The following is a 17,712-nucleotide window of genomic DNA, read 5'->3' as shown; positions in this document are numbered from 1 at the left end:
GAGCGGAACCGCTGGTGTGAGCGGGAGCCGCTGAGACCCCCTATTTTCCCACCTTCCTCAGACAATCTGGTATTGTTTGGCCGCAGCCTTAGTGATCCCTGCGCCGGGGCTGTGACTGACACAGCTTTGAGGCTCTAAGGCGTATTTTGAATTTCTAAAACCTCTCAGGAAGTCCCCGGGGTGCCTTCTGCCATTGTCTTGTTTCTCCTTTCGCCTTTTTCCCTTTCCACCCCGAACCCCTCCTGCCTCCCCCACCGCCTCCTCCCCCTTTCCCCCCCCCCCCTTCCTCCCCCCAATTCCAGGCCCTACAATCCCTAACACAACCCAGTTTTTTTCTTCCCCTCCATGTTTACGCTCTGACTCTCTCTGGAACTGCTCAGCCAGTTCGCAAACATGATTTCAAAAAAAAAAAAGAAAAACTAAATAAAGCTCTAAAAGTTCCCAAATCCTTGATCCGCCATGGAGAAGAAGGGCTTTACTTGTTTGTATTTAATCAGCTGACACAAACTCTGGGATGTGTTGAAAAATAATAATAGAAATAAATCTTTCACCTAACCTATCGCACGCTTGCGTCTGTCCCGCTGCCCGCTCCGGCCATCCATCACCCCTCCGTCCCCTCTGGGGCCGTGCGGAGGGACCGTCCCGCAGGATGTGGCCGAGGAGTTTCCGTGCCGGTGAAGTGTTTCCACCAGAAGCCCCCGAAGGGGTGCAGAGCCCCTGGCCCCCCCGGTGAAGGGCCAGGCTGTCCCCGCGGTGGGGTCTGGGCTCAGCTACCCCCACCTCGGGCTTTCGTACACTGGGCCCACTGAGCCGGCGCTGCCCCATCCCTGGCAGCCCCCGGCCTCTCCTGGGCTCAGCACTATATAACCATTTCCCATTTCCAGTCTTAATCTTATAAGAATGAATTGAGAATGACCAGCGTAAATACACAGGTGCCACTGGGAGCAGAAACCGCTCTTTAATCTCAGATATGAAAACAATTCCCTGCTCCGCTCGCTAGCAATCAGCAAGTGCTATCAGTGCCATGCTCTCCCCGGGAACAGGAGAGCTTATAAATATGAATTAGTGCAGAGAAAATCTACTCTCTTACCTAAAGCTAAATGTTATCTGGGTCCCTTTCCAGCAGTGGCTGACATTTCCAGAGTGCTTTTAGTCACATCTGCGGGAAGACAACTCATTTCTTGTTTTTAAAAAAAAAAAAAAAAAAAAAGAAGAGAGGGAGAAAGGAGAGAAAGAGAAAGAGGAAGCGGAGGAGGAGCGGGAGGAGGACAAGTGGCGGCGCAGGGAGATGCTGCCTTTGTTTAAAAAGGGAAATGCTGGATGCCTGAGCCACCGCCGGGAGAGGGGAGATGCCGGGTGGGCTCTGCCCCGGTACCCGGCGCTCACCGGGGAAAGGACAGGGTGGTCGAACCCCCGCAGCAGCAGCACAAGGGGCTCCTGCCTGAGCGAGGCCTGGAAACACGGGTGCTCGTGGCCGGGGCGTCGAGCAGCCCCCGGGGTGGATCCGAGCAGCATCCCGTTGCAGGGGGACATGGGGAGCAGGGACCCCACCCAAGCACCTCGATGTGCAGCACCAAGCACAGCTCAGGGCGGTGATGGCAACCAGTGCCGGAGGGACAGTGTGTCCTGCGGAGATGGGTGCCCGCAGCCCCAAAGCAGGAGGGGAGCCCGGGAGGGTCTGGGTCCTGCAGGGATCTGCGGCACGGCTGGTCCCCGCATGCTGCCGCTGCCCAGAGGCACGTCCCGCTGCCGGTGCGGCACCACTGGAGTGGCACATATGGGCCACGGAAAGCAGCAGTGTCTGGACCGAGAGCAGGAGTCGGTGCCCGAGACAGAGCTGGGGACGCCCTGAAAATGGGAAGGTTCAGCACCCATGGCCCTCTGCCAGAGCTGGAGAAACTGAGGCACAGCGTGGGAAAAAAACCGCAACCCCGGCTGAGGGGATCTCTTTGGAGAGAGGGGAGAGCACGAGGAAAGCGATGGGGCGGGGGGGGGCCCTGGGCACCACTGGCAGCAGGAGCTCAGCCCCGGCAGCACGTCCCAGGCATGGGGGTTGCTCTGCTCTGGCAGTGTCCTGGCTGGCCGCATCTCTCCCTGCCTCTCCCACCCTCTGGCTCTGGGTGCACGAGGGACCCCCCCCACATGCTGCCACTGCACCCCAAAAGGCTCTGTGCCTCCAGGAGCCACAGCTGCTGACGATGGGAAGGATGTGGCCCCGCAGCGGGCGTGCAAACCCCATCCCTCCTCCCTCCCACTGCCTGGCTCTGATCCCCGCTACCTGCGCACGCCGGCCTCTCACCGCAAACATATCTGCGAGGGAAGGAACTACAGACCACGAGAGTCTCTAATGGGATGCTTAAACCGTCTTTTAGGTTTTTAATGAGCGGTTCCTGGCAGGAATGCTAAACATCACTAGGTAGACAGACCTGTCTCGCTGTCAGGCGGCGCGATGTGTTTCTGTGTCCTTGTCTGGCTTAAGTGAGCTCTGACCTCATTTGCTTCGTGCCATTCAATTAACAAGGCGAGTGGCGCTGGGGAGGGGGGTGATGCCAGGGGGAGTTTAACCGTATGTATTAATTTCCATTTTATGTTCCAAACAATTGAGCATCGCTCGGCGGCGGGAGGCGGCAGCCGGCCCCTCTCACGGGTACCGTTCCCAGCTGCTGCTCTGCCCGGGCTTTGCTTTGCCGGTGATCCCCCAGCCCAGCACCGGCGGCTTGTGGGGATTCAGGGGGAGCTCAGGGGTCCCTGCTCTGGCCTCGCCTTCCCGTCCTCCACCCAGAGAAGGATCCGTGCCCCACGCAGCCCCTTCGCTGTACTTCAGTTCATGCCCCTCCATCTTGTGTTTCATCCAGAACGTCGATGGCTGCGCAATGAGACAGAAATGATTGGGAAAAGGGCAAGAGAGGGAGAGAAATGTTTCCCGGGATGTTAAAAAAAGCGACTTCAGGCACCTAAATTTATGCTGCTCTAAAATGGATTTTATTTCAGTGTAATGAGAGAACAAAATAATTAATTCCTCTCCTGCAGACAAAAGGCTAGAGGCTTTCCTCCAGCCCCATCTTCCCACCAAGCCATCGGGAAAACGGGCCACTTCCCGTGGCAGCTCGCCTGGTGCCAGGGCCGGATCCTGGAGGTGCAGCCCAGCCCCTTTCCACACCCTGGGAAGGCATCCTGGCTGGGGACGGGGTGCTGCAAAGGGAAGCCCCCTCCTCTCGGGGCTGACGTGCTTGTGGGGCGTTAGGGTGTGCAGGGGACCCGGGCTGCCCAGCGGCCGTCACAGCCCCATCCCCATCTCCCGCTGCCCAGGCTGGATCCCGTCCCACGCTCCATCCAGTGCCCACCCATGGGTGGCAGAGTGGGTGCTGCAGGCACTGTGGGCAGGACTGCAGCCCCCTCACCAAGAGGCGCGTTACCAGGTTTCCAAAGGGAAGGAGCTAGCTCTGCTTTTCAAATGCAGCCCCCTGCTCTTTTGGGGGCTGGGGATAAACAGGGGGATTGTGCTTGTTCTAGATGAAGTGATAAATATTAATTATGCAAACCAGCCTCTTCCAGCCCACCCTTGTCTCCACAGCATACCAGGACGGGGAGAAACGGAGGCAGAGGCAATTTATTCACTTAGCAGGTCACTCCCTTTAAGAACATCCCTTTCAAAAGAGAGTCGCAACTAGACTAGATCAAGCAGGGCTGAGTTTGCCTCCCTCAGATATGATAAAATATTCTAATAAATAGTTGGGAAGCCCATTACAAGGAGAAAATTTCGTGCCAGCGAGACCTTCATGGCGGGGCCTTTCATGTGGGTCTCCTGTCCAAGCCGTGGCAGCAGGGGCCATGCAGCATCCCCAGGGCCCTGCTGGCATCGGAACCCGTCGATCCTGTGTGGAAGGTTGCTGCCCTGGACGCTCTCCCTGTTTCCAATTTTTAATAGCAAAACATAAAAATCTGCTGCTGGCTCACAGCTTTGTGGAGGAGGGCTTGAAAAAGAGCCTGTCTGGCCCAGCCGGCTCCTGGACAAGGAGGGGGGAATGGAGCGTGTTGCTGAAGACACCCCCATGCCTGCTGCATGTTTGGTGTCAGAGCTGACACTGCCGGCATGGTGCGACCCATGGCCAGGGTTTGTTTCCTCCTGTTGTGCATGCAGGAACCTCCTGCTCGGGTCCCTTTGTGCAGGAAACACAAAACCCCACGGGGCTCCCTGACAGTGCAAACAGCCGTGGACAGGACACAGGGCTAACTGCACCTCGGCCCTATCCCCATCCTCATCCCATCCCCAATCCCACCCCAATCCCACCTCTGTTCCCATCCTGCTCCTGGCCCCAGTCCACCCCATTCCCATTCCCATTCCCATTCCCATCCCTGGCCTCACACCCCCAAACCCTGCCACCAATCCCCATTCCCATTCCCACCCCATCCCCTCAACCCAATCCCGCCCCAATCCCAATCCCAGCCCCGCCCTGCCCCCTCCCGCCCCCTCCCCCCTATTTCACCCACCCCTCCCCCCCCCTCCCATCCGATGGGCGACGGCGTCACCGTGCGGCAGCGCCCGGCAGCGCCCGCGTCCTCCCGGGGCAGGGCAGGATCCGGCCCCCGGGACCGGGGGGTGGGGGGGGAATGCCGGGCTCTGAGTGCTCCCCGGGGCGGGGCAGGATCCGGCCCCCGGGCTGGGTGCGGGGCTGTGGGTGCTCCCCGTGATGCGGAGCAGAATCCGTCCCTCGGCACCCGAGGGGGTGCTGGGCGCTCCCCGGGCAGCAGGGCCCAATCCGGCGCGGTACCCCCCCAGCCTGGTCGTGCCGCGGGGCCGGATCCCGGGACTGGTCTTCGAGTGACGGGGAGCGGCTGCAGCGTGGGGCGGGGGCCCGGAGCCGCCCTGCGGCCCCCCGCCGCCTCCCCCTCCGAAGGCAGCCCGGAGCCCCGGGGGGTGGCGGGGCGCGGTGCAGTGGCGGCGGCGGGCCGGGGGGTGGCACGGCCGAGCCAGCCGGGATCGCGGCGCCAGCCGGTGCTGCTGCCTGGGAGGGTCCCCGTGCACCGCAGCCCCGGCCCTGCATTTTCCCCCCCCCCCCCGCCCCTTCCCTCCCTCCCCCCCCCCGCATCCCCGCGGCCGCACGTCGCTCCATCCCCGCGTCCCTCCGCCCCGCCACCCCTCCGTCCCGGCTCCGCTCAGCACCCTGCGAAGCACCGCCGAGGAGCCGAGCCTTAACCCCCCTTCACCCCAGCCCCCGCGGGGGGGGGGGGCCCTGCCCGCAGCACGGGGAGGGGGGGCAGCACGGGCCCGGGGGGCTGCGGCCGGGCGCGGGGCCGGCCCCGAGGTGTGCGGGGGCTGAGCGGCCTCCGCACCCCGCGCCCACCCTCCGCTCAGCCGCTCTGCGCCGGGGATGAGGCAGCGCCGGGGGGGCCACGGCGACGCCGCACAGCAACGCAGCAGCTAACGGTATGTGCCCCTCCGACATTAACGGGGAGCAAGGGGGGCTGCGGGGCCCGGGGGGCTGCTCCCCGGGTCAGCGGGTGTGCTTGATGTCGGGGTGGTTTTGGGGGTGACTGCAGGAATCGGGGTGCAAATACCCCGAGGTGCCAGTCAGCGGGGCACAGCCTGGACTGCGGGTGCAGGGTCCGGCATGCCAGGCTCTGAAAAGGCGAAGTAGACCCAGAAAGGTGGGGATGGGGTGGGAACCGGAGTGGGGGGTGTGGGGGGTGTAGAGGCCTGGTGTGAAAAGCTGGGGGGGGACGCGACATAGGTGGGGGGGTATTATCTCAAAAAAAGGCAGCGTACGTGCCTGGTGGGAAGGAGCTTTGTGGTTGCAACTTCATCGCGCTTGATAATCCCGAGCACTGCTTTTTGCTGGGCCATCTGGGCGCTCGCACGCGTGGGGGCAGCGAGGTGGGGGGAGTGCGGCGATGTCTGGGTCTCCTCTTCTGAGCAGCTGGTGGGAGCTCGCCACCCCTGGCCCACCATGCCCTCCTCCAAGACCAGCAGCGAGTACTGGATCGATGGGTCCCACCGTGAGACGGCCCTGGAAGATTTCTACGTCGTGGGCCCCGAGCTGGGACGGTACCGACTGGCGGGGGGTGGGGGGTGTCGGGCAGGGGCTGGGCAGGGGATAGGAGTCATCCTTGCATGGGAGCGTGTCCTGATCTGGTGGGGAGAGGGATGGAGGGATGCAGGGGGCATGGATGAAGGGGGTGGAGGGATGCAGGGAGGGATGGGGGGATGGATAAGTGGGGGTGGTGGGAGACCCTGCCCTCACGTGTAAGCTGGGTTGTGTCGTGGCACTGCAGCAGCGGTTTTGGGATCGCTGGCTGAGGGTTTGCAGGACGGGGCCCGGGTTCCCGGTGCGCATGGAGCTGTATGTTTCTCACCCTGGTGGTGGGGAGCGGGCTCGTGGTGAGACCGGGCTCGCCTCTGAGCAGTCCAAGGCTTTGGGAAGGTGGACAATGAGTCTGGCACAGCGTGGGGCCGCGTGGGTCCTTCCTGCAGCAGCCCCCTGCGCAGGACAGGCCGCGTGAGCCCCAGCGAAGGGACACGGCCCCGAGGGGCAGATCCATTCCCCAATCTGGATTTGTCCCACCTGGGTGCCCGGTTGTGTCCCCGTGACTGAGGGGCATGCGGTGCCTTGGAGGGGAGCCACCTCGGCAGATGCCGTCTGTTTGGTGAAGGCTCTCATGACTTATTTATTAGAGGCCCTACTGTAAATCCTCGTGGGCAGGGGACATCAAGGCTGGCATGCCAGGTCCTGTGGGTGCTGTGTGCCATTTCCCTGGGCTGCCAGGAGACACGTTGTTTTAAACCTGCCCGAAGGCAGCACCCATCTCTGCTTCCCTGGCGGGTTTGCCCTCACCACTGGCACGTGCCGCTCTGGTGCTGCTGTCCTCCCTCGCGGGGCGCCTTGGGATGCAACATCTGGGGGAGCCCAGGGCTGATGCCAAGAGCCCCCAGGCTCGGAAGGCTGCTAGTGGCCACCATGCATCCCAGAGAAGCCCAGGCCCAGCTCCTGTGTCCCGTGGAGGAGAGCGGCAGCACTGGCACCGAGGAGCTCTCGTGCAGGGAGCGCTCCCAACCAGACGGCAAGTGACAAGGGGTGGCCGGTGTCCCAGTGCCCACAGGGCAGGAGGGTGCAAGGGGGTGCTGGGAACCTGTGTGAGAAAAGTCTGACAGTCCCATTTGAGGGGGGCTCTGGGCTGTGCCAGCAGGGAGGAGGCAGTGGAGCCCGCCAAGCCCTGGCTCTGGAGCAGATGTTTGTGGTGGTGGTGGTGGTTCAGGCCGGGCGAGCCCCAGCCATCGCAGGGTTTCCATTGGCAGAGGAGCCTTTGAGCCTGAAAAACAGCAGCTTTGGTAAAAGCAGCTATTTAAGGCTTCTTGTTGAGGTGTGGCCAGTGCCAGCCCAGGGCTCGGCAGCACGCAACCCTGCACAGATGGATGTAGGACAGAGGGACAGGCTCTGAGCCCAGGACCCACCATCCATCCATCCACCCACCCATCCAGTTTCAGCATCCAGGTTTAAATCAAACTGACCTTGGTCTCGGAGCCGTCTGCTCGTGGCTGCACACCCAGCATGTGGGGCACACGGTGTGAGCCGGGGCAGGGGGTGCCCGCTCGCCGTGCATGGCTTTCGCTTAGTGCCTCTCTGTCACAGTGTGCTGATGCTGCCCGAGCTGCCGTGCTGGAGGTCGGATCCTGCTCTGGCCTTAGAAGCCACAGGGAGAGGGGGATGGATGGAGGCGGTGCAGGGTGGCTGTCCCACCGGCCGTGCCAGTGAGGAGCACCCAGCCTGACGTGCCCTGGGGGCGGCTCGGAGCACTCCGGGTGCCGCTCTCGACCATCGCAATGTGGCCACGGGCAGCAGCGTCTGGCCGGGGTGCGGGCTCGGCCACGGGTTCACACCATCCTCCCCACGGGTCGGCCCTGGCGCTTGGCAGGCTGCACGTGCCCCCGCCGCTGGTCCAGGCTCTCTCGGCAAATCCCATTGTTTGACATTTTCCAGTTCATCTGTAAAGCAAATGCAATTATCTCCTGTTGCAGTCAAGGTTGATTGCGGATATTTATTTGAGGCCTTAAGCAGCAGCAAGCGATGGCTGCTGGGGGCTGGCAGGCGAGGGGCTGCGGTGTAGCGAATGCCGGCGCGAATCCCGGCGCTGCCGTAATTGGGAACGCGCAAGGGGCAGCCAGCGCCACGCCACAGGCACAGCAGGCTGCGCTGCGTCCGAGCGGCAACCCCGGCACCTCCTAAACGCCGAGCCGAGGGCTTCTAAATGATCCTGTTAGCAGCAGGAATCAGGCTGCAAATTATCCGTGCAGAAAAATCTTGCGGGAGGGTGAGAGGCACCGGGCCTGGGCTGAGATTCGGCTGCAGTGAGGTGACGGAGGGATGAGGAGTGGGGGCTGCCCACGTTATTGTTGCCGTTGCAGCAGCAGCGATGCCATTTTGGGTTCAAATTGAAGCCTTCTGCCTGTTTTCCTGAGCTGGAGGAGAGAAAGGTGACGCGCCCCCCCCCCAAGCTTGAGCAATTTGTTTCCAAATTGCTTTTTATTTGCAAAATAAAATTTCATAGAAAATGCTGAGCAAAAGGAAGAAAATGTTTTGAAAATGCCCAAGGTCTAGAATTGCTGGGTTTTCTTGCCCCGCAGCATCCCCAGGCTCTGTGGTACACGGCTCTGCCGTTGCCATGGGAACACGATTCCCAAGTTCAGCCGGATGAGTTGCAAAATCCACTCTCGTTTTTAAAGCAAATCTCTCTCTTACACGAGCGCTCCCCGCGAAGCGCCGCCGGCGGCGGCAGGGCGTTCGGCACGTGGTGCTGCAGCCACGCGGTGGGTCGGTCTTGGTCTCAGGGGAGAATTCGGTGCAAAAGATGGTGTCTGGGCACATCGGGCTGGCCTTTGGTGTCGGCGCTTGCCTGGGCAGGCGGGCACGCCGTGCACCTCGAGGCAGAGCCTGAATTCGGTCCCAGAAGACGGCAAAGCCGAAGAGCGATAAAACGTGGTCGATTACTTGGGGGTGAGAATTAATCTGCTCCGAGGAGGCAGGCAGCAAAGATGAAATTGCAAATGAGCCCCATAATGGCCTGCAGCAATGGGTTGCTTTCACTGTCCAGTGGTTAGAAAATGTTATTAACTAGATCTAAAAGTCCCTGGCAGCTGAGGGACACCGTGGGGCTTTAACGGGAATGATCCCTCTCATGACTTGGAGTGGTTTAACCTGGCAGGGAGGTTTTGTGGTGGTGCGGGATTGCCCCTTGTGCTGTGGCCTCCCGGCACTGTGGGGACGCAGCTGGGATGGGGACCCTTCCAACATCCCCGCGGTCCCCACTGAGGTTGTCCTCACAGCTGCGAGTGACGAGAGGGAGGCTCCGTCCTGTCGTGAAAGCTGCTTAAGGATTTAAACCCCCTGTAGGACTCGGTTTTAATTAAAATGGCTTTACTGGGTAAAGCTGGAAATGATGCGGGGAAGGGGATGCACGGCGGGGGGGATGCATGCTGAGCTCCCCAGGCCTGGCACCAGCAAAGGTTGGGGGGGGGGGGCATGGGGTGAGCGGGGAACCCCCCACTCTGTCCTATCCAGCTCACGCACCTCTGCCCTCCCGCAGGGGAGCCACCTCGGTGGTGTACAGCTGCGAGGAGAAGGGCACGGGCACCCCGTACGCCGCCAAGATACTGAAGAAGACAGTGAGTGTTGGTGGGGCGGGGGGCTGCAGGGTGTGTGGGGGGGCTCGGCTCTGCTCCCAAAGCACGTCAGCACCGATGGGGCACCGGGACGGGCCACAGGGCTGTTGGCCAGGACATCGCTCCCGCGGTCTGGGGGACCCGGATGGACAAAAGCGCTGGGGTTTGGGCTGGGGGTGCAGCAGGCTGGGGGGGTACTGGGTGCATTTTGCTGCTGCTGGGGAAACGGGCCCTGGGACAAACGTGGGAACCTGCAGGAGCAATGGGGAGGGAGGTCACTGCACGGTGGGGAGCCGGACCCAGACCCGGCAGTGCGGGTAACGTCGCCTCCGTGCGGGCTCTGCCTTCCAGATCGACAAAAAGATCGTGAGGACGGAGATCGGGGTCCTGCTGCGGCTCTCACACCCCAATATTGTGAGTACGACCCCATGGGGAGCCATGCTTGCACCCCAGGTCCCCTCCCTGCCTTGCAGATGGGCTTGGGGGTGCCTGGTCCTCGCCGCGGCACCGTGACTCCCCCCTCGCTGCTGCATGACACTCCTGGTCCTTGCAGCGCCTTTGAGCTTCCCAGCTCTGATATGGAGGGCCAGGGCCCCCCTGTCCTCCCCCCCATCCCCTGGCCTGAGATTTCCATTCGGTAAGCAATTTCCATTGAGGAGATCAAATGAACACCACAGAAAATTGCCCATCTGTAATGAATCCTGCAAGGGGAGATAAAAGGCGAGGATGGGGCCGTGGGTGCTGGGCGCTGCGTCCCGGTGCGGCTGGCCGCTGTTTCTCTTGCTCAGCGCTCGGGGGATAACGGCAGCTTGGCTGGAACGATTTACAACGCCTGGGAGCGGATCTAATCACCGCCGGTGTCAGCAGAGCTGGGGCCGCCGTGTCGGCCCCTCTGCAGCGGCAGGGGCCGTGGGGGCTCCGCGGCCCCCGTCCCTCCACCTGCCAAGAAGGCTTATTCCCGGCTGCTTAGTTCCGCCGGCAAATTGCAAAAGTATCTCGGAGACGACCTGAGTTAAAGAAATAACATACAAAGACACCTGGCAGCTGCTGCTGCCGCGGCGCTGGGGGCTGGCTCCGCGGGGCTGCGACGGACCCTGCTCCAATTGATTTTGTGGCCAGGACATCGCCGGGATGTCGCCTCGCCGCTGGCTGCTGCCACCCAAGCTGCCGTTTGTTTGCGGTCTGGCTCAAAACCCCAGGCATGGCTGCTTCCAGCCCAGCACTCGGCCATCCTCGGAGCAGTCGGTCTTTGCTCTCTGGAGGAGCCCCGGCAAGAACGTCCTGCCCGCCCGCTGGCGTCCCAACCCTTGATGCAAGAGATGAAGCCAAAGGAAATCCAAAAATGAGGATGATGGGGGCAAAGGGGCGTCCTGAAGCCCCTGGGCCAGCTCAGCACAGGCCTGCTTTTGGGTGTTTCAGCATTTTGGGTTAATCAGGCGCTTCAGCCTTTTCCACGGAGACGTTTTTCCCCCCGTCCTAGGACGTTTGGGCAGATGCAGGGACAACAGCTGGGATAGGGACCACCTGCTTGGGTGACATGAGCCACGGATGGGGAGAGGCTCCTCTGATGCGTTATCAGAAATACAACAGAAAATTCAATTTCTGCCCTCCCTCCTCCTCCGCTCTCCAGGCAGCGGCACCACGGAGACGCAGAGGAGGAACCAGACGGGCAGTTTTAATATTTAAATCACTGAATTTTCTGTAGGGTTCTGCTTACTCCCCAAGTTCAAGTGATTTTTTTTGAAGAAGAGGTGCTCCGTTTCATTATTTACGCTGGTGCTGTCTATGCATTCGCTATCGTTCAGCACCAACCTCAACAGCAGATGATAATAGGATTGTAAACTTTTGAAGTTAATAGGAAAATTATAGTGCTTCCGTGTATTATTATAATGCAATAAGCTGCCACATAGTGTCTCTCACCCTGCGGGGTATCACGGCTTGTCACCCAGCCTATGAAGGTAATGATTAAAGCCCCATGAAATTCACAGTGTCACAAAAGTCTTAAGAAGCATGAAATTCTCTGTTTTCCATTAAAAAAAAAAAATTGCATTTTTGACATATTTTTAAGAGAGACCTGTTAATTCCAGATTTGCTGCAGTGGCACGAAGGTCTCGTGCAGACGAGCTCACCTCGCGTGGGAGCTAAAAAACAAAAATCAGGAGGGGAAAAAAAAAAAAATCACAGTTTCCTTAGTGCCTCTTCTGCTGCAAAATGGTCCAAGGGCCATTTCCAAAAGCACCTGCAGGGTCCCGGGGCCCAGAGGTGGTTTTGGTCCCTCGGGACTCCGTGCATCTCTCCTGCATCCCTGCAAGTGCAGATGCGCAGGATCCGTCCCAGAAGGACAAGGACAGGGCTTTGCCGGGAGTCGTTCCCACACCACAGGGGCACCCAAGGTGCCAGCATGGCCGAGGAAGCTGCGAAATTAAAAAGCTTTCGGTGAGCTCCTCTTCCAGCTAACGAGCTTGGAGACGGGAAGAGGATAAAGGCACCATGTGCCAGTCTCTTCCATTCCCAGCATCTTTAATGCACAATTAAGTGAGCAGGGCTGTTGCAAACAGTTAAAAAAAAAAAAAATCAGGTTCAAACAAATAAAAAGGCAAGGAGGCAAACGTGGTGGCTGCCCCATAAGCCCCTTACACCCCGATGGTCGCGCGCTCCTCCCAGCACGGCCAGCACCCGCATCCTTCATCCCTCCTGTCGTCCCTTTCAGATCAAGCTGAAGGAGATCTTTGAGACACCCTCCGAGATCGCGCTCGTCCTGGAGCTGGTGACAGGAGGAGAGCTCTTTGACAGGTACGCCTGGCCCCGTGATCCCTCTCCCGGCTCCTAACGAGGTAGGGGTGAATCCCACCCTGATAGCGGGGGAGGAGGATGAGGATGGAGGGGGCTGATGCAGACCATGGTTGGGGGGATGGGGGCTGAGGGGGGTCCGTGCTGCTGCGCTGACCCTGTGTGCCCACAGGATCGTGGAGAGGGGGTTCTACAGCGAGCGGGACGCGGCCCACGTGGTCAAGCAGATCCTGGAAGCTGTTTCGGTAACGTGCCCCCAGCGCGTGTTCCCCCCCCGCCAGCCCCTGGGGACGGCCCAGCGCGGAGGTCCCTGCACGGCTCAGGGGTGTTGCTGCAGGGGCCGCACCCTCCCAGGGTACCCCTGGGGAGAGGCACCCAGAGCCCCCAGCACCCCTGGGGAGAAGCGTTTGCCTGCTCGCCCTTGGCCCTCCAAAGGCATTGCTGGCGGAGACGCCTCTCCCGAGCTGTGTTTAGGGGGAGGAAGGAGAGGAGGGAGGAAGGTCAGCGCTGCTCTGCATCACGAGTGGGCTGGAGATGGGGTTTCTATGGCAACGGGAGGGTTTTAACATGGAAATTCCTAACGGGAAACGTCCTTCCCGTGCCTCGGCAGCCCCGGCACCGCAAGCGTTGGGTGTTTGCAAAGGAACAGGCGGGCAAGTTGGTCCTGTGCTCGTGCTGGGTCCCCGATCGCAGACAGTCTGTCCGAGGCAGACGGGGCTTCCCCTCCTTCCCGCATCCCTGCTTTCTCTCTCGCTGTAGTATCTGCACGAAAACGGAGTCGTCCACCGCGACCTGAAGCCGGAGAACCTGCTCTATGCAGACCTGTCCCCCGAGGCTCCCCTTAAAATCGGTGGGTTTGATGGGAGCCTCCCTGGGGGGGGGAGGTTCGCGGCATGAGGGGGGTTAATGGTGCCTCTCCCTGACGGCAGCGCCGCTCCCCTCTGTGTCCCTCCAAGGTGACTTTGGGCTCTCCAAGATCGTGGATGAACAGGACACCATGAAAACTGTCTGCGGGACGCCTGGGTACTGCGGTGAGTGGGACGGAAGAGCTGGGGGACCCGGGGAGGCTGCTCCCTGCCAGAGGCCGCACGCAGCTCGGTGCAGGGATGGCCGACAGCAGTGCTGGGCTCGGGAGACGCTGCCGGTGCCCAAGCGTTTCCTCCAGCGTGAGGATCCCACTGCGGCCGTGCTGCTGGGAGCTCCCCACACCCATGCATTGAACCTCAAACTCTGCTTCCAGCCCCTGAAATCCTCCACGGGTGCCCGTACGGCCCTGAAGTGGATATGTGGTCCGTGGGCGTCATCACCTACATCCTGTGAGTAATGCTGCCGCGGTGGTGAAACGGTTTGCTCCGCTCCAAAATGCCGGCACGGCTGCGCCATGAGGCCCGGCAGCGGCGTGTAGCTCCTGTCTCCTGCGTTCGCAGGCTCTGTGGCTTCGAGCCTTTCTTCGACCCGCGAGGGGACCAGTACATGTACAGCCGCATCCTCACCTGCGACTACGAGTTCGTGTCCCCGTGGTGGGACGAGGTTTCCCTCAATGCCAAGGACTTGGTGAGTGAGCCTGCGCCGGGGCTCTGCAGAGCGGGGCTCGGGGCTGCCGAGTATGAAGCCTTCCAATCAATGCTTGTGAAGATAACAAAAGTAGGGGGCATTTAACAAAATGAAGCCTTTTCATGTGTCTGAAATTGGTTACAGGTCAGAAAGTTGATCGTTCTGGACCCCCAGAAGAGACTGACTGTCTACCAGGCTCTGGAGCATCCCTGGGTCACCGGGAAAGCCGCTAAATTTGCTCACATGGACAGCACGCAGAAGAAACTGCAGGAGTTTAATGCCAGGCGGAAACTGAAGGTAAGGGGAAAAAGCCTCGTTAACCCCCAGGGGTGGCTCACAGTCGCGTCCCCTCGTGGAAACTGTTGGGGCCACCAAGAGCTGCTGTCGCAGGATCCCTGGCCCCGAGCAGATAAATGTTCAGCGACACACGGCAGCCAGGGGGCTGGCTCGGGGAGGGGGTGAAGGACGATGGAGCGGCCCCTTGTGCAGCTGCGTCCCCAGGCAGTGGCAGCTGGGCTGCCTGTGGAAGCAGCTGCTGCCAGGAAAAGCCCTGCCCGAGGCGAAGCGCTGCGCTTCCCAGCCTAGTGCGGCTGAAGGAACGGGCATGATCTCCCCTTCCGCACGCTACGGGGGCTCAAGCGCCTCGGGAACAACATTGAAGGGGAGAGGTCTGCCAAACAGAGGCTAATAACCACTCCTCGCTGCTGTGCCTTTGCAACAGGCTGCCATGAAAGCCGTGGTGGCTTCCAGCCGCTTGGGCAACCACGGGCACCACGACTGTTCCCGCAGCGGGCGCAGCCAGGGGGGTCCCCGGGGCGCCTGCCTGCCCCAGGGGACAGGGACCGCCGGCCCCGAAGCCACCGCCACCAAGGACCTCGACGCTTTCCGGAGTGACTGCCCCGCCATGTCCGAGGTTCCCGTGAACGGCGCCAGCTGCAAGAGCTAACGTGCTTGGCGCCGCTGCCGCCTTGCCACGGCTTCGACAAGCAATACCCCACTGACCCTTGGACGCCGGCACGGGGAGAGGCGGGGGCAGCCGGGGGGGGGACAGGAGCGCCCTGAGTGTAGGCACGTATCGGGAGCCCGTGGTCTGTCACGTGGAGCATCCTTATTTAGTGTCCTGTTGCCAGTGCAGTTGTACCTGGTCACTGTGAGTGTGTGTCTGTACAGACCTGGCTGAGGAAACAAGGCTGGGGACTCAGTCTTCCGATAAATTAACAGTTTTGGCCACTGTGGCACGAAAAGATCCCACGTGGCTTATAAATGAGAAGCAAGCAGCAGAAAAAGGATTTCTTTCACCTTCCCTACGAAGGCAGTAAGTTGTCTTTACGACACAGTTTGGTGAGTCCCTGTAAATAGTCCTGAAGGGTTTATTTGCTCAGGGGAGAGGGTGTGTCTGGATCATCGCTGACCATCGACGTCACAGCTACAGTCGCTGTTACAAGACCCAGCCGTAGGTTTACTGCTATATTAGACAAGGTTTGTAGGAGCCTTTGAACCCAGCTGTTTGATCCTATCCGGAGAAAAAGTGTTTGCTAGTGGTTCCTTTATTATCGCTAGATGGTAGACGACCTCCGATTTGTGCTTTTGTTCCACTCCAGTTTCATTTGTTCCCGCATTTGGTCTTGCTGTGGATACGTGGTGGTGGTAGGACTGTCACGAACCGGGAATGCCGGCTCATCTGCCCTCTGCGTTGGCGTTCCAGGTTACCATTTACGCGACGAGTTTTAACGAAGAACAATGCAATTCTTTCTACGGCACGTTGTAAGACTTTGTAACATGTGACGGTGCTGTTGTTTCCTGAGTGAGGACAATGAGTTTCTACGTATCTTGGTTTTTTAAGACTAATGAAATCAGTTGACAAGCTTCTCGAAAAGAAATTTTTTTAGGCAGTTATTTACCAAGCCACAGGATAAGCATTTGCAGATTTTAATACGGAACAAGTAATCAGACAGGAAAAGCCATATTACGCGTTGGGGGATTACAGAAAGCTGGGTGGCAGCTCCGCAGTCCCAGCTGGTGCGATCCAGTGCGGGGTTTGCTAACCCGAGGCAATAACCATGACCTGCAGCCCTCCCGGTTTGCGCCATACACTTATAACAGCATCTTTGGGCAAAAAAAATCTCAACTGGAGAATGAAATCTAGACACAAGGATATTTTTTTCCAGGCTGGGCACACAGAACCCAGTAGTTTATAAAAGAGGGACGGCAAACAGAAATTAAAATTTTGCGGAAGCTGAAAGCTGCCATTCCGGACACCCGGCTTGGGGCAGGTCAGAGCTGGGATCAGAGCAGCAGGAAGGCAAACGTAACACAGCGACTTTCACATTTATTTACAGCACAAGCAGAAATCATAGAGACTATGTGTAAGGGCTGATCCATACTGTATGAAGCTCATCTATCTTTAGGGTGCTTGTAAAGCCGAATACACAGGAGAGATCGGATGTTCATGAGGGTTTTTTAATTGGAAAAATATTAGGTCTTGACCAGAAATGTGCGTTGTTTTTTTTTTTTTGTCAGTCATACCTTCAATGGGGAAGCAGATGCACAGCAAGATATCCCTGCAGAGAAAGCAAATGCTGATAACAAGGGAGAATGCTTCCGCAAGGGGAAAATTATTTATTTTGCTTTGCGTTTTGCAGGAAGGGCAGTTGGTTTCTCTCTTTTTTGGTTTTTTACTATAGAGGGCTGAACCTTGCAGTGTGCTGAACTCCGGTCTTTATTCTACAAGCGTGCTTAGGGTGACGCTCGCTGTCCTTCAGACTCTGTGATGTGTCCCCGTGGGGCCAGAACTCCCAACTTTAACCACGTTGTTTACTAACCTGGGTCTTAAAAGACTATTTTATATCCTTTGACATGAAATACTCACTTAAATACCTTGCAGGACCAAGCCAGAGTGCTCAGCACACCCCAAGCCTGTGAAGCAGGGACCGATGCTGGGAAATGCTGAGTAACCTTGCCCTGCCTGCACTCTGATCCTACAGGATGACGGGGAATAATAAATGTTATTCATTAGGTAACAGTGAGTAACAAAGTGTCTTCAGCCATGGAAGGCACCCCAGGGAAAACTGTAAGCAAAAGGAGTTTGCCTCTTATGTCAACAAAGTATTATTCCACAAATATCGGTACTTAAAAGGTAGAAAAAAAAAAATACTCCTGGGAGTACAATACCATTTTGGTCTGTATGCCATTTTCAGAATGTGTTTTACTAACTTCAGTATAGTGGTGACATTTCCGATGTTGCAGACATTTATAAAGAAGTATAGACAGCTAATAAAGTGTCAAACATCGTAACGTGGGCTCTGTTTTCACTGGCTCAGAACACAAGGGCTAAAAACAGACAGGGCCAAACAGCAGCTTGCTGAGGGCCACTTTTTTCGGATTTTTTTTTTTAACCCATTTTGATACAACAATTTATTTTCAGGCTCTAGACGAGTAAACGCTCTCCCTGCGTGTGGATCTCCCCAGGGTTATGGCAATTTGGCTTTGCGCTACAGGACTGTGAGAGATATTCTGCTTCTTTTGCCTTAGAGCAAACACGCACCAGCCTTTGTGAGCAGGGCCTGCGTTACGCAAGGACGGGTAGGCCTGCAAAGTAATTTAACCTTAAAAAAAAAAAAAAAAGGACAAATCCCTTGTACTGCTGAATTAGAAAAAGCACCTTTGCCTAACCCTTAGACGGATGCGCTGGGCTGAGCGGCCTCTGCCCCGAG

General features: G+C 58.7%; 1 protein-coding gene across 2 annotated transcripts; it reads left to right on the top strand.

Annotated features, from left to right (window-relative positions):
* Positions 1 to 4,525: 4,525 nt before the first annotated feature.
* On the top strand, positions 4,526 to 17,310 carry LOC129197382 (calcium/calmodulin-dependent protein kinase type IV-like). 2 transcript variants are annotated; one of them, XM_054805774.1, is made up of 12 exons: positions 4,526 to 5,428; positions 5,919 to 6,046; positions 9,580 to 9,658; positions 10,007 to 10,069; positions 12,366 to 12,448; positions 12,618 to 12,690; positions 13,205 to 13,295; positions 13,402 to 13,476; positions 13,686 to 13,761; positions 13,873 to 13,999; positions 14,144 to 14,296; positions 14,721 to 17,310. In XM_054805774.1, the coding sequence occupies exons 2-12, from the start codon at positions 5,949 to 5,951 to the stop codon at positions 14,943 to 14,945; spliced, it is 1,143 nt and encodes a 380-aa protein (XP_054661749.1). In that variant the 5' UTR covers positions 4,526 to 5,428; positions 5,919 to 5,948; the 3' UTR covers positions 14,946 to 17,310. The 2 variants fall into 2 exon arrangements, with proteins under 2 accessions (XP_054661749.1, XP_054661748.1); XM_054805773.1 differs by having other exon boundaries at positions 13,375 to 13,476.
* Positions 17,311 to 17,712: the final 402 nt, after the last annotated feature.

This window comes from Grus americana, chromosome 28, assembly GCF_028858705.1.
Source record: "Grus americana isolate bGruAme1 chromosome 28, bGruAme1.mat, whole genome shotgun sequence".
In the NCBI taxonomy this organism is placed as follows: domain Eukaryota; kingdom Metazoa; phylum Chordata; class Aves; order Gruiformes; family Gruidae; genus Grus; species Grus americana.
Note: the sequence above shows the minus strand (reverse complement) of the source record. Positions and strands in the feature narration are given on the sequence as shown.

Bases quoted from the DNA above. Each gene is read 5' to 3' on its own strand.
- LOC129197382 (XM_054805773.1), top strand. From the start codon at position 5,949: ATGCCCTCCTCCAAGACCAGCAGCGAGTACTGGATCGATGGGTCCCAC. The intron at 9,659-10,006 runs GTGAGTGTTGGT...TCTGCCTTCCAG, and splicing joins CCAAGATACTGAAGAAGACA to ATCGACAAAAAGATCGTGAG. The intron at 12,449-12,617 runs GTACGCCTGGCC...GTGTGCCCACAG, and splicing joins GGAGGAGAGCTCTTTGACAG to GATCGTGGAGAGGGGGTTCT.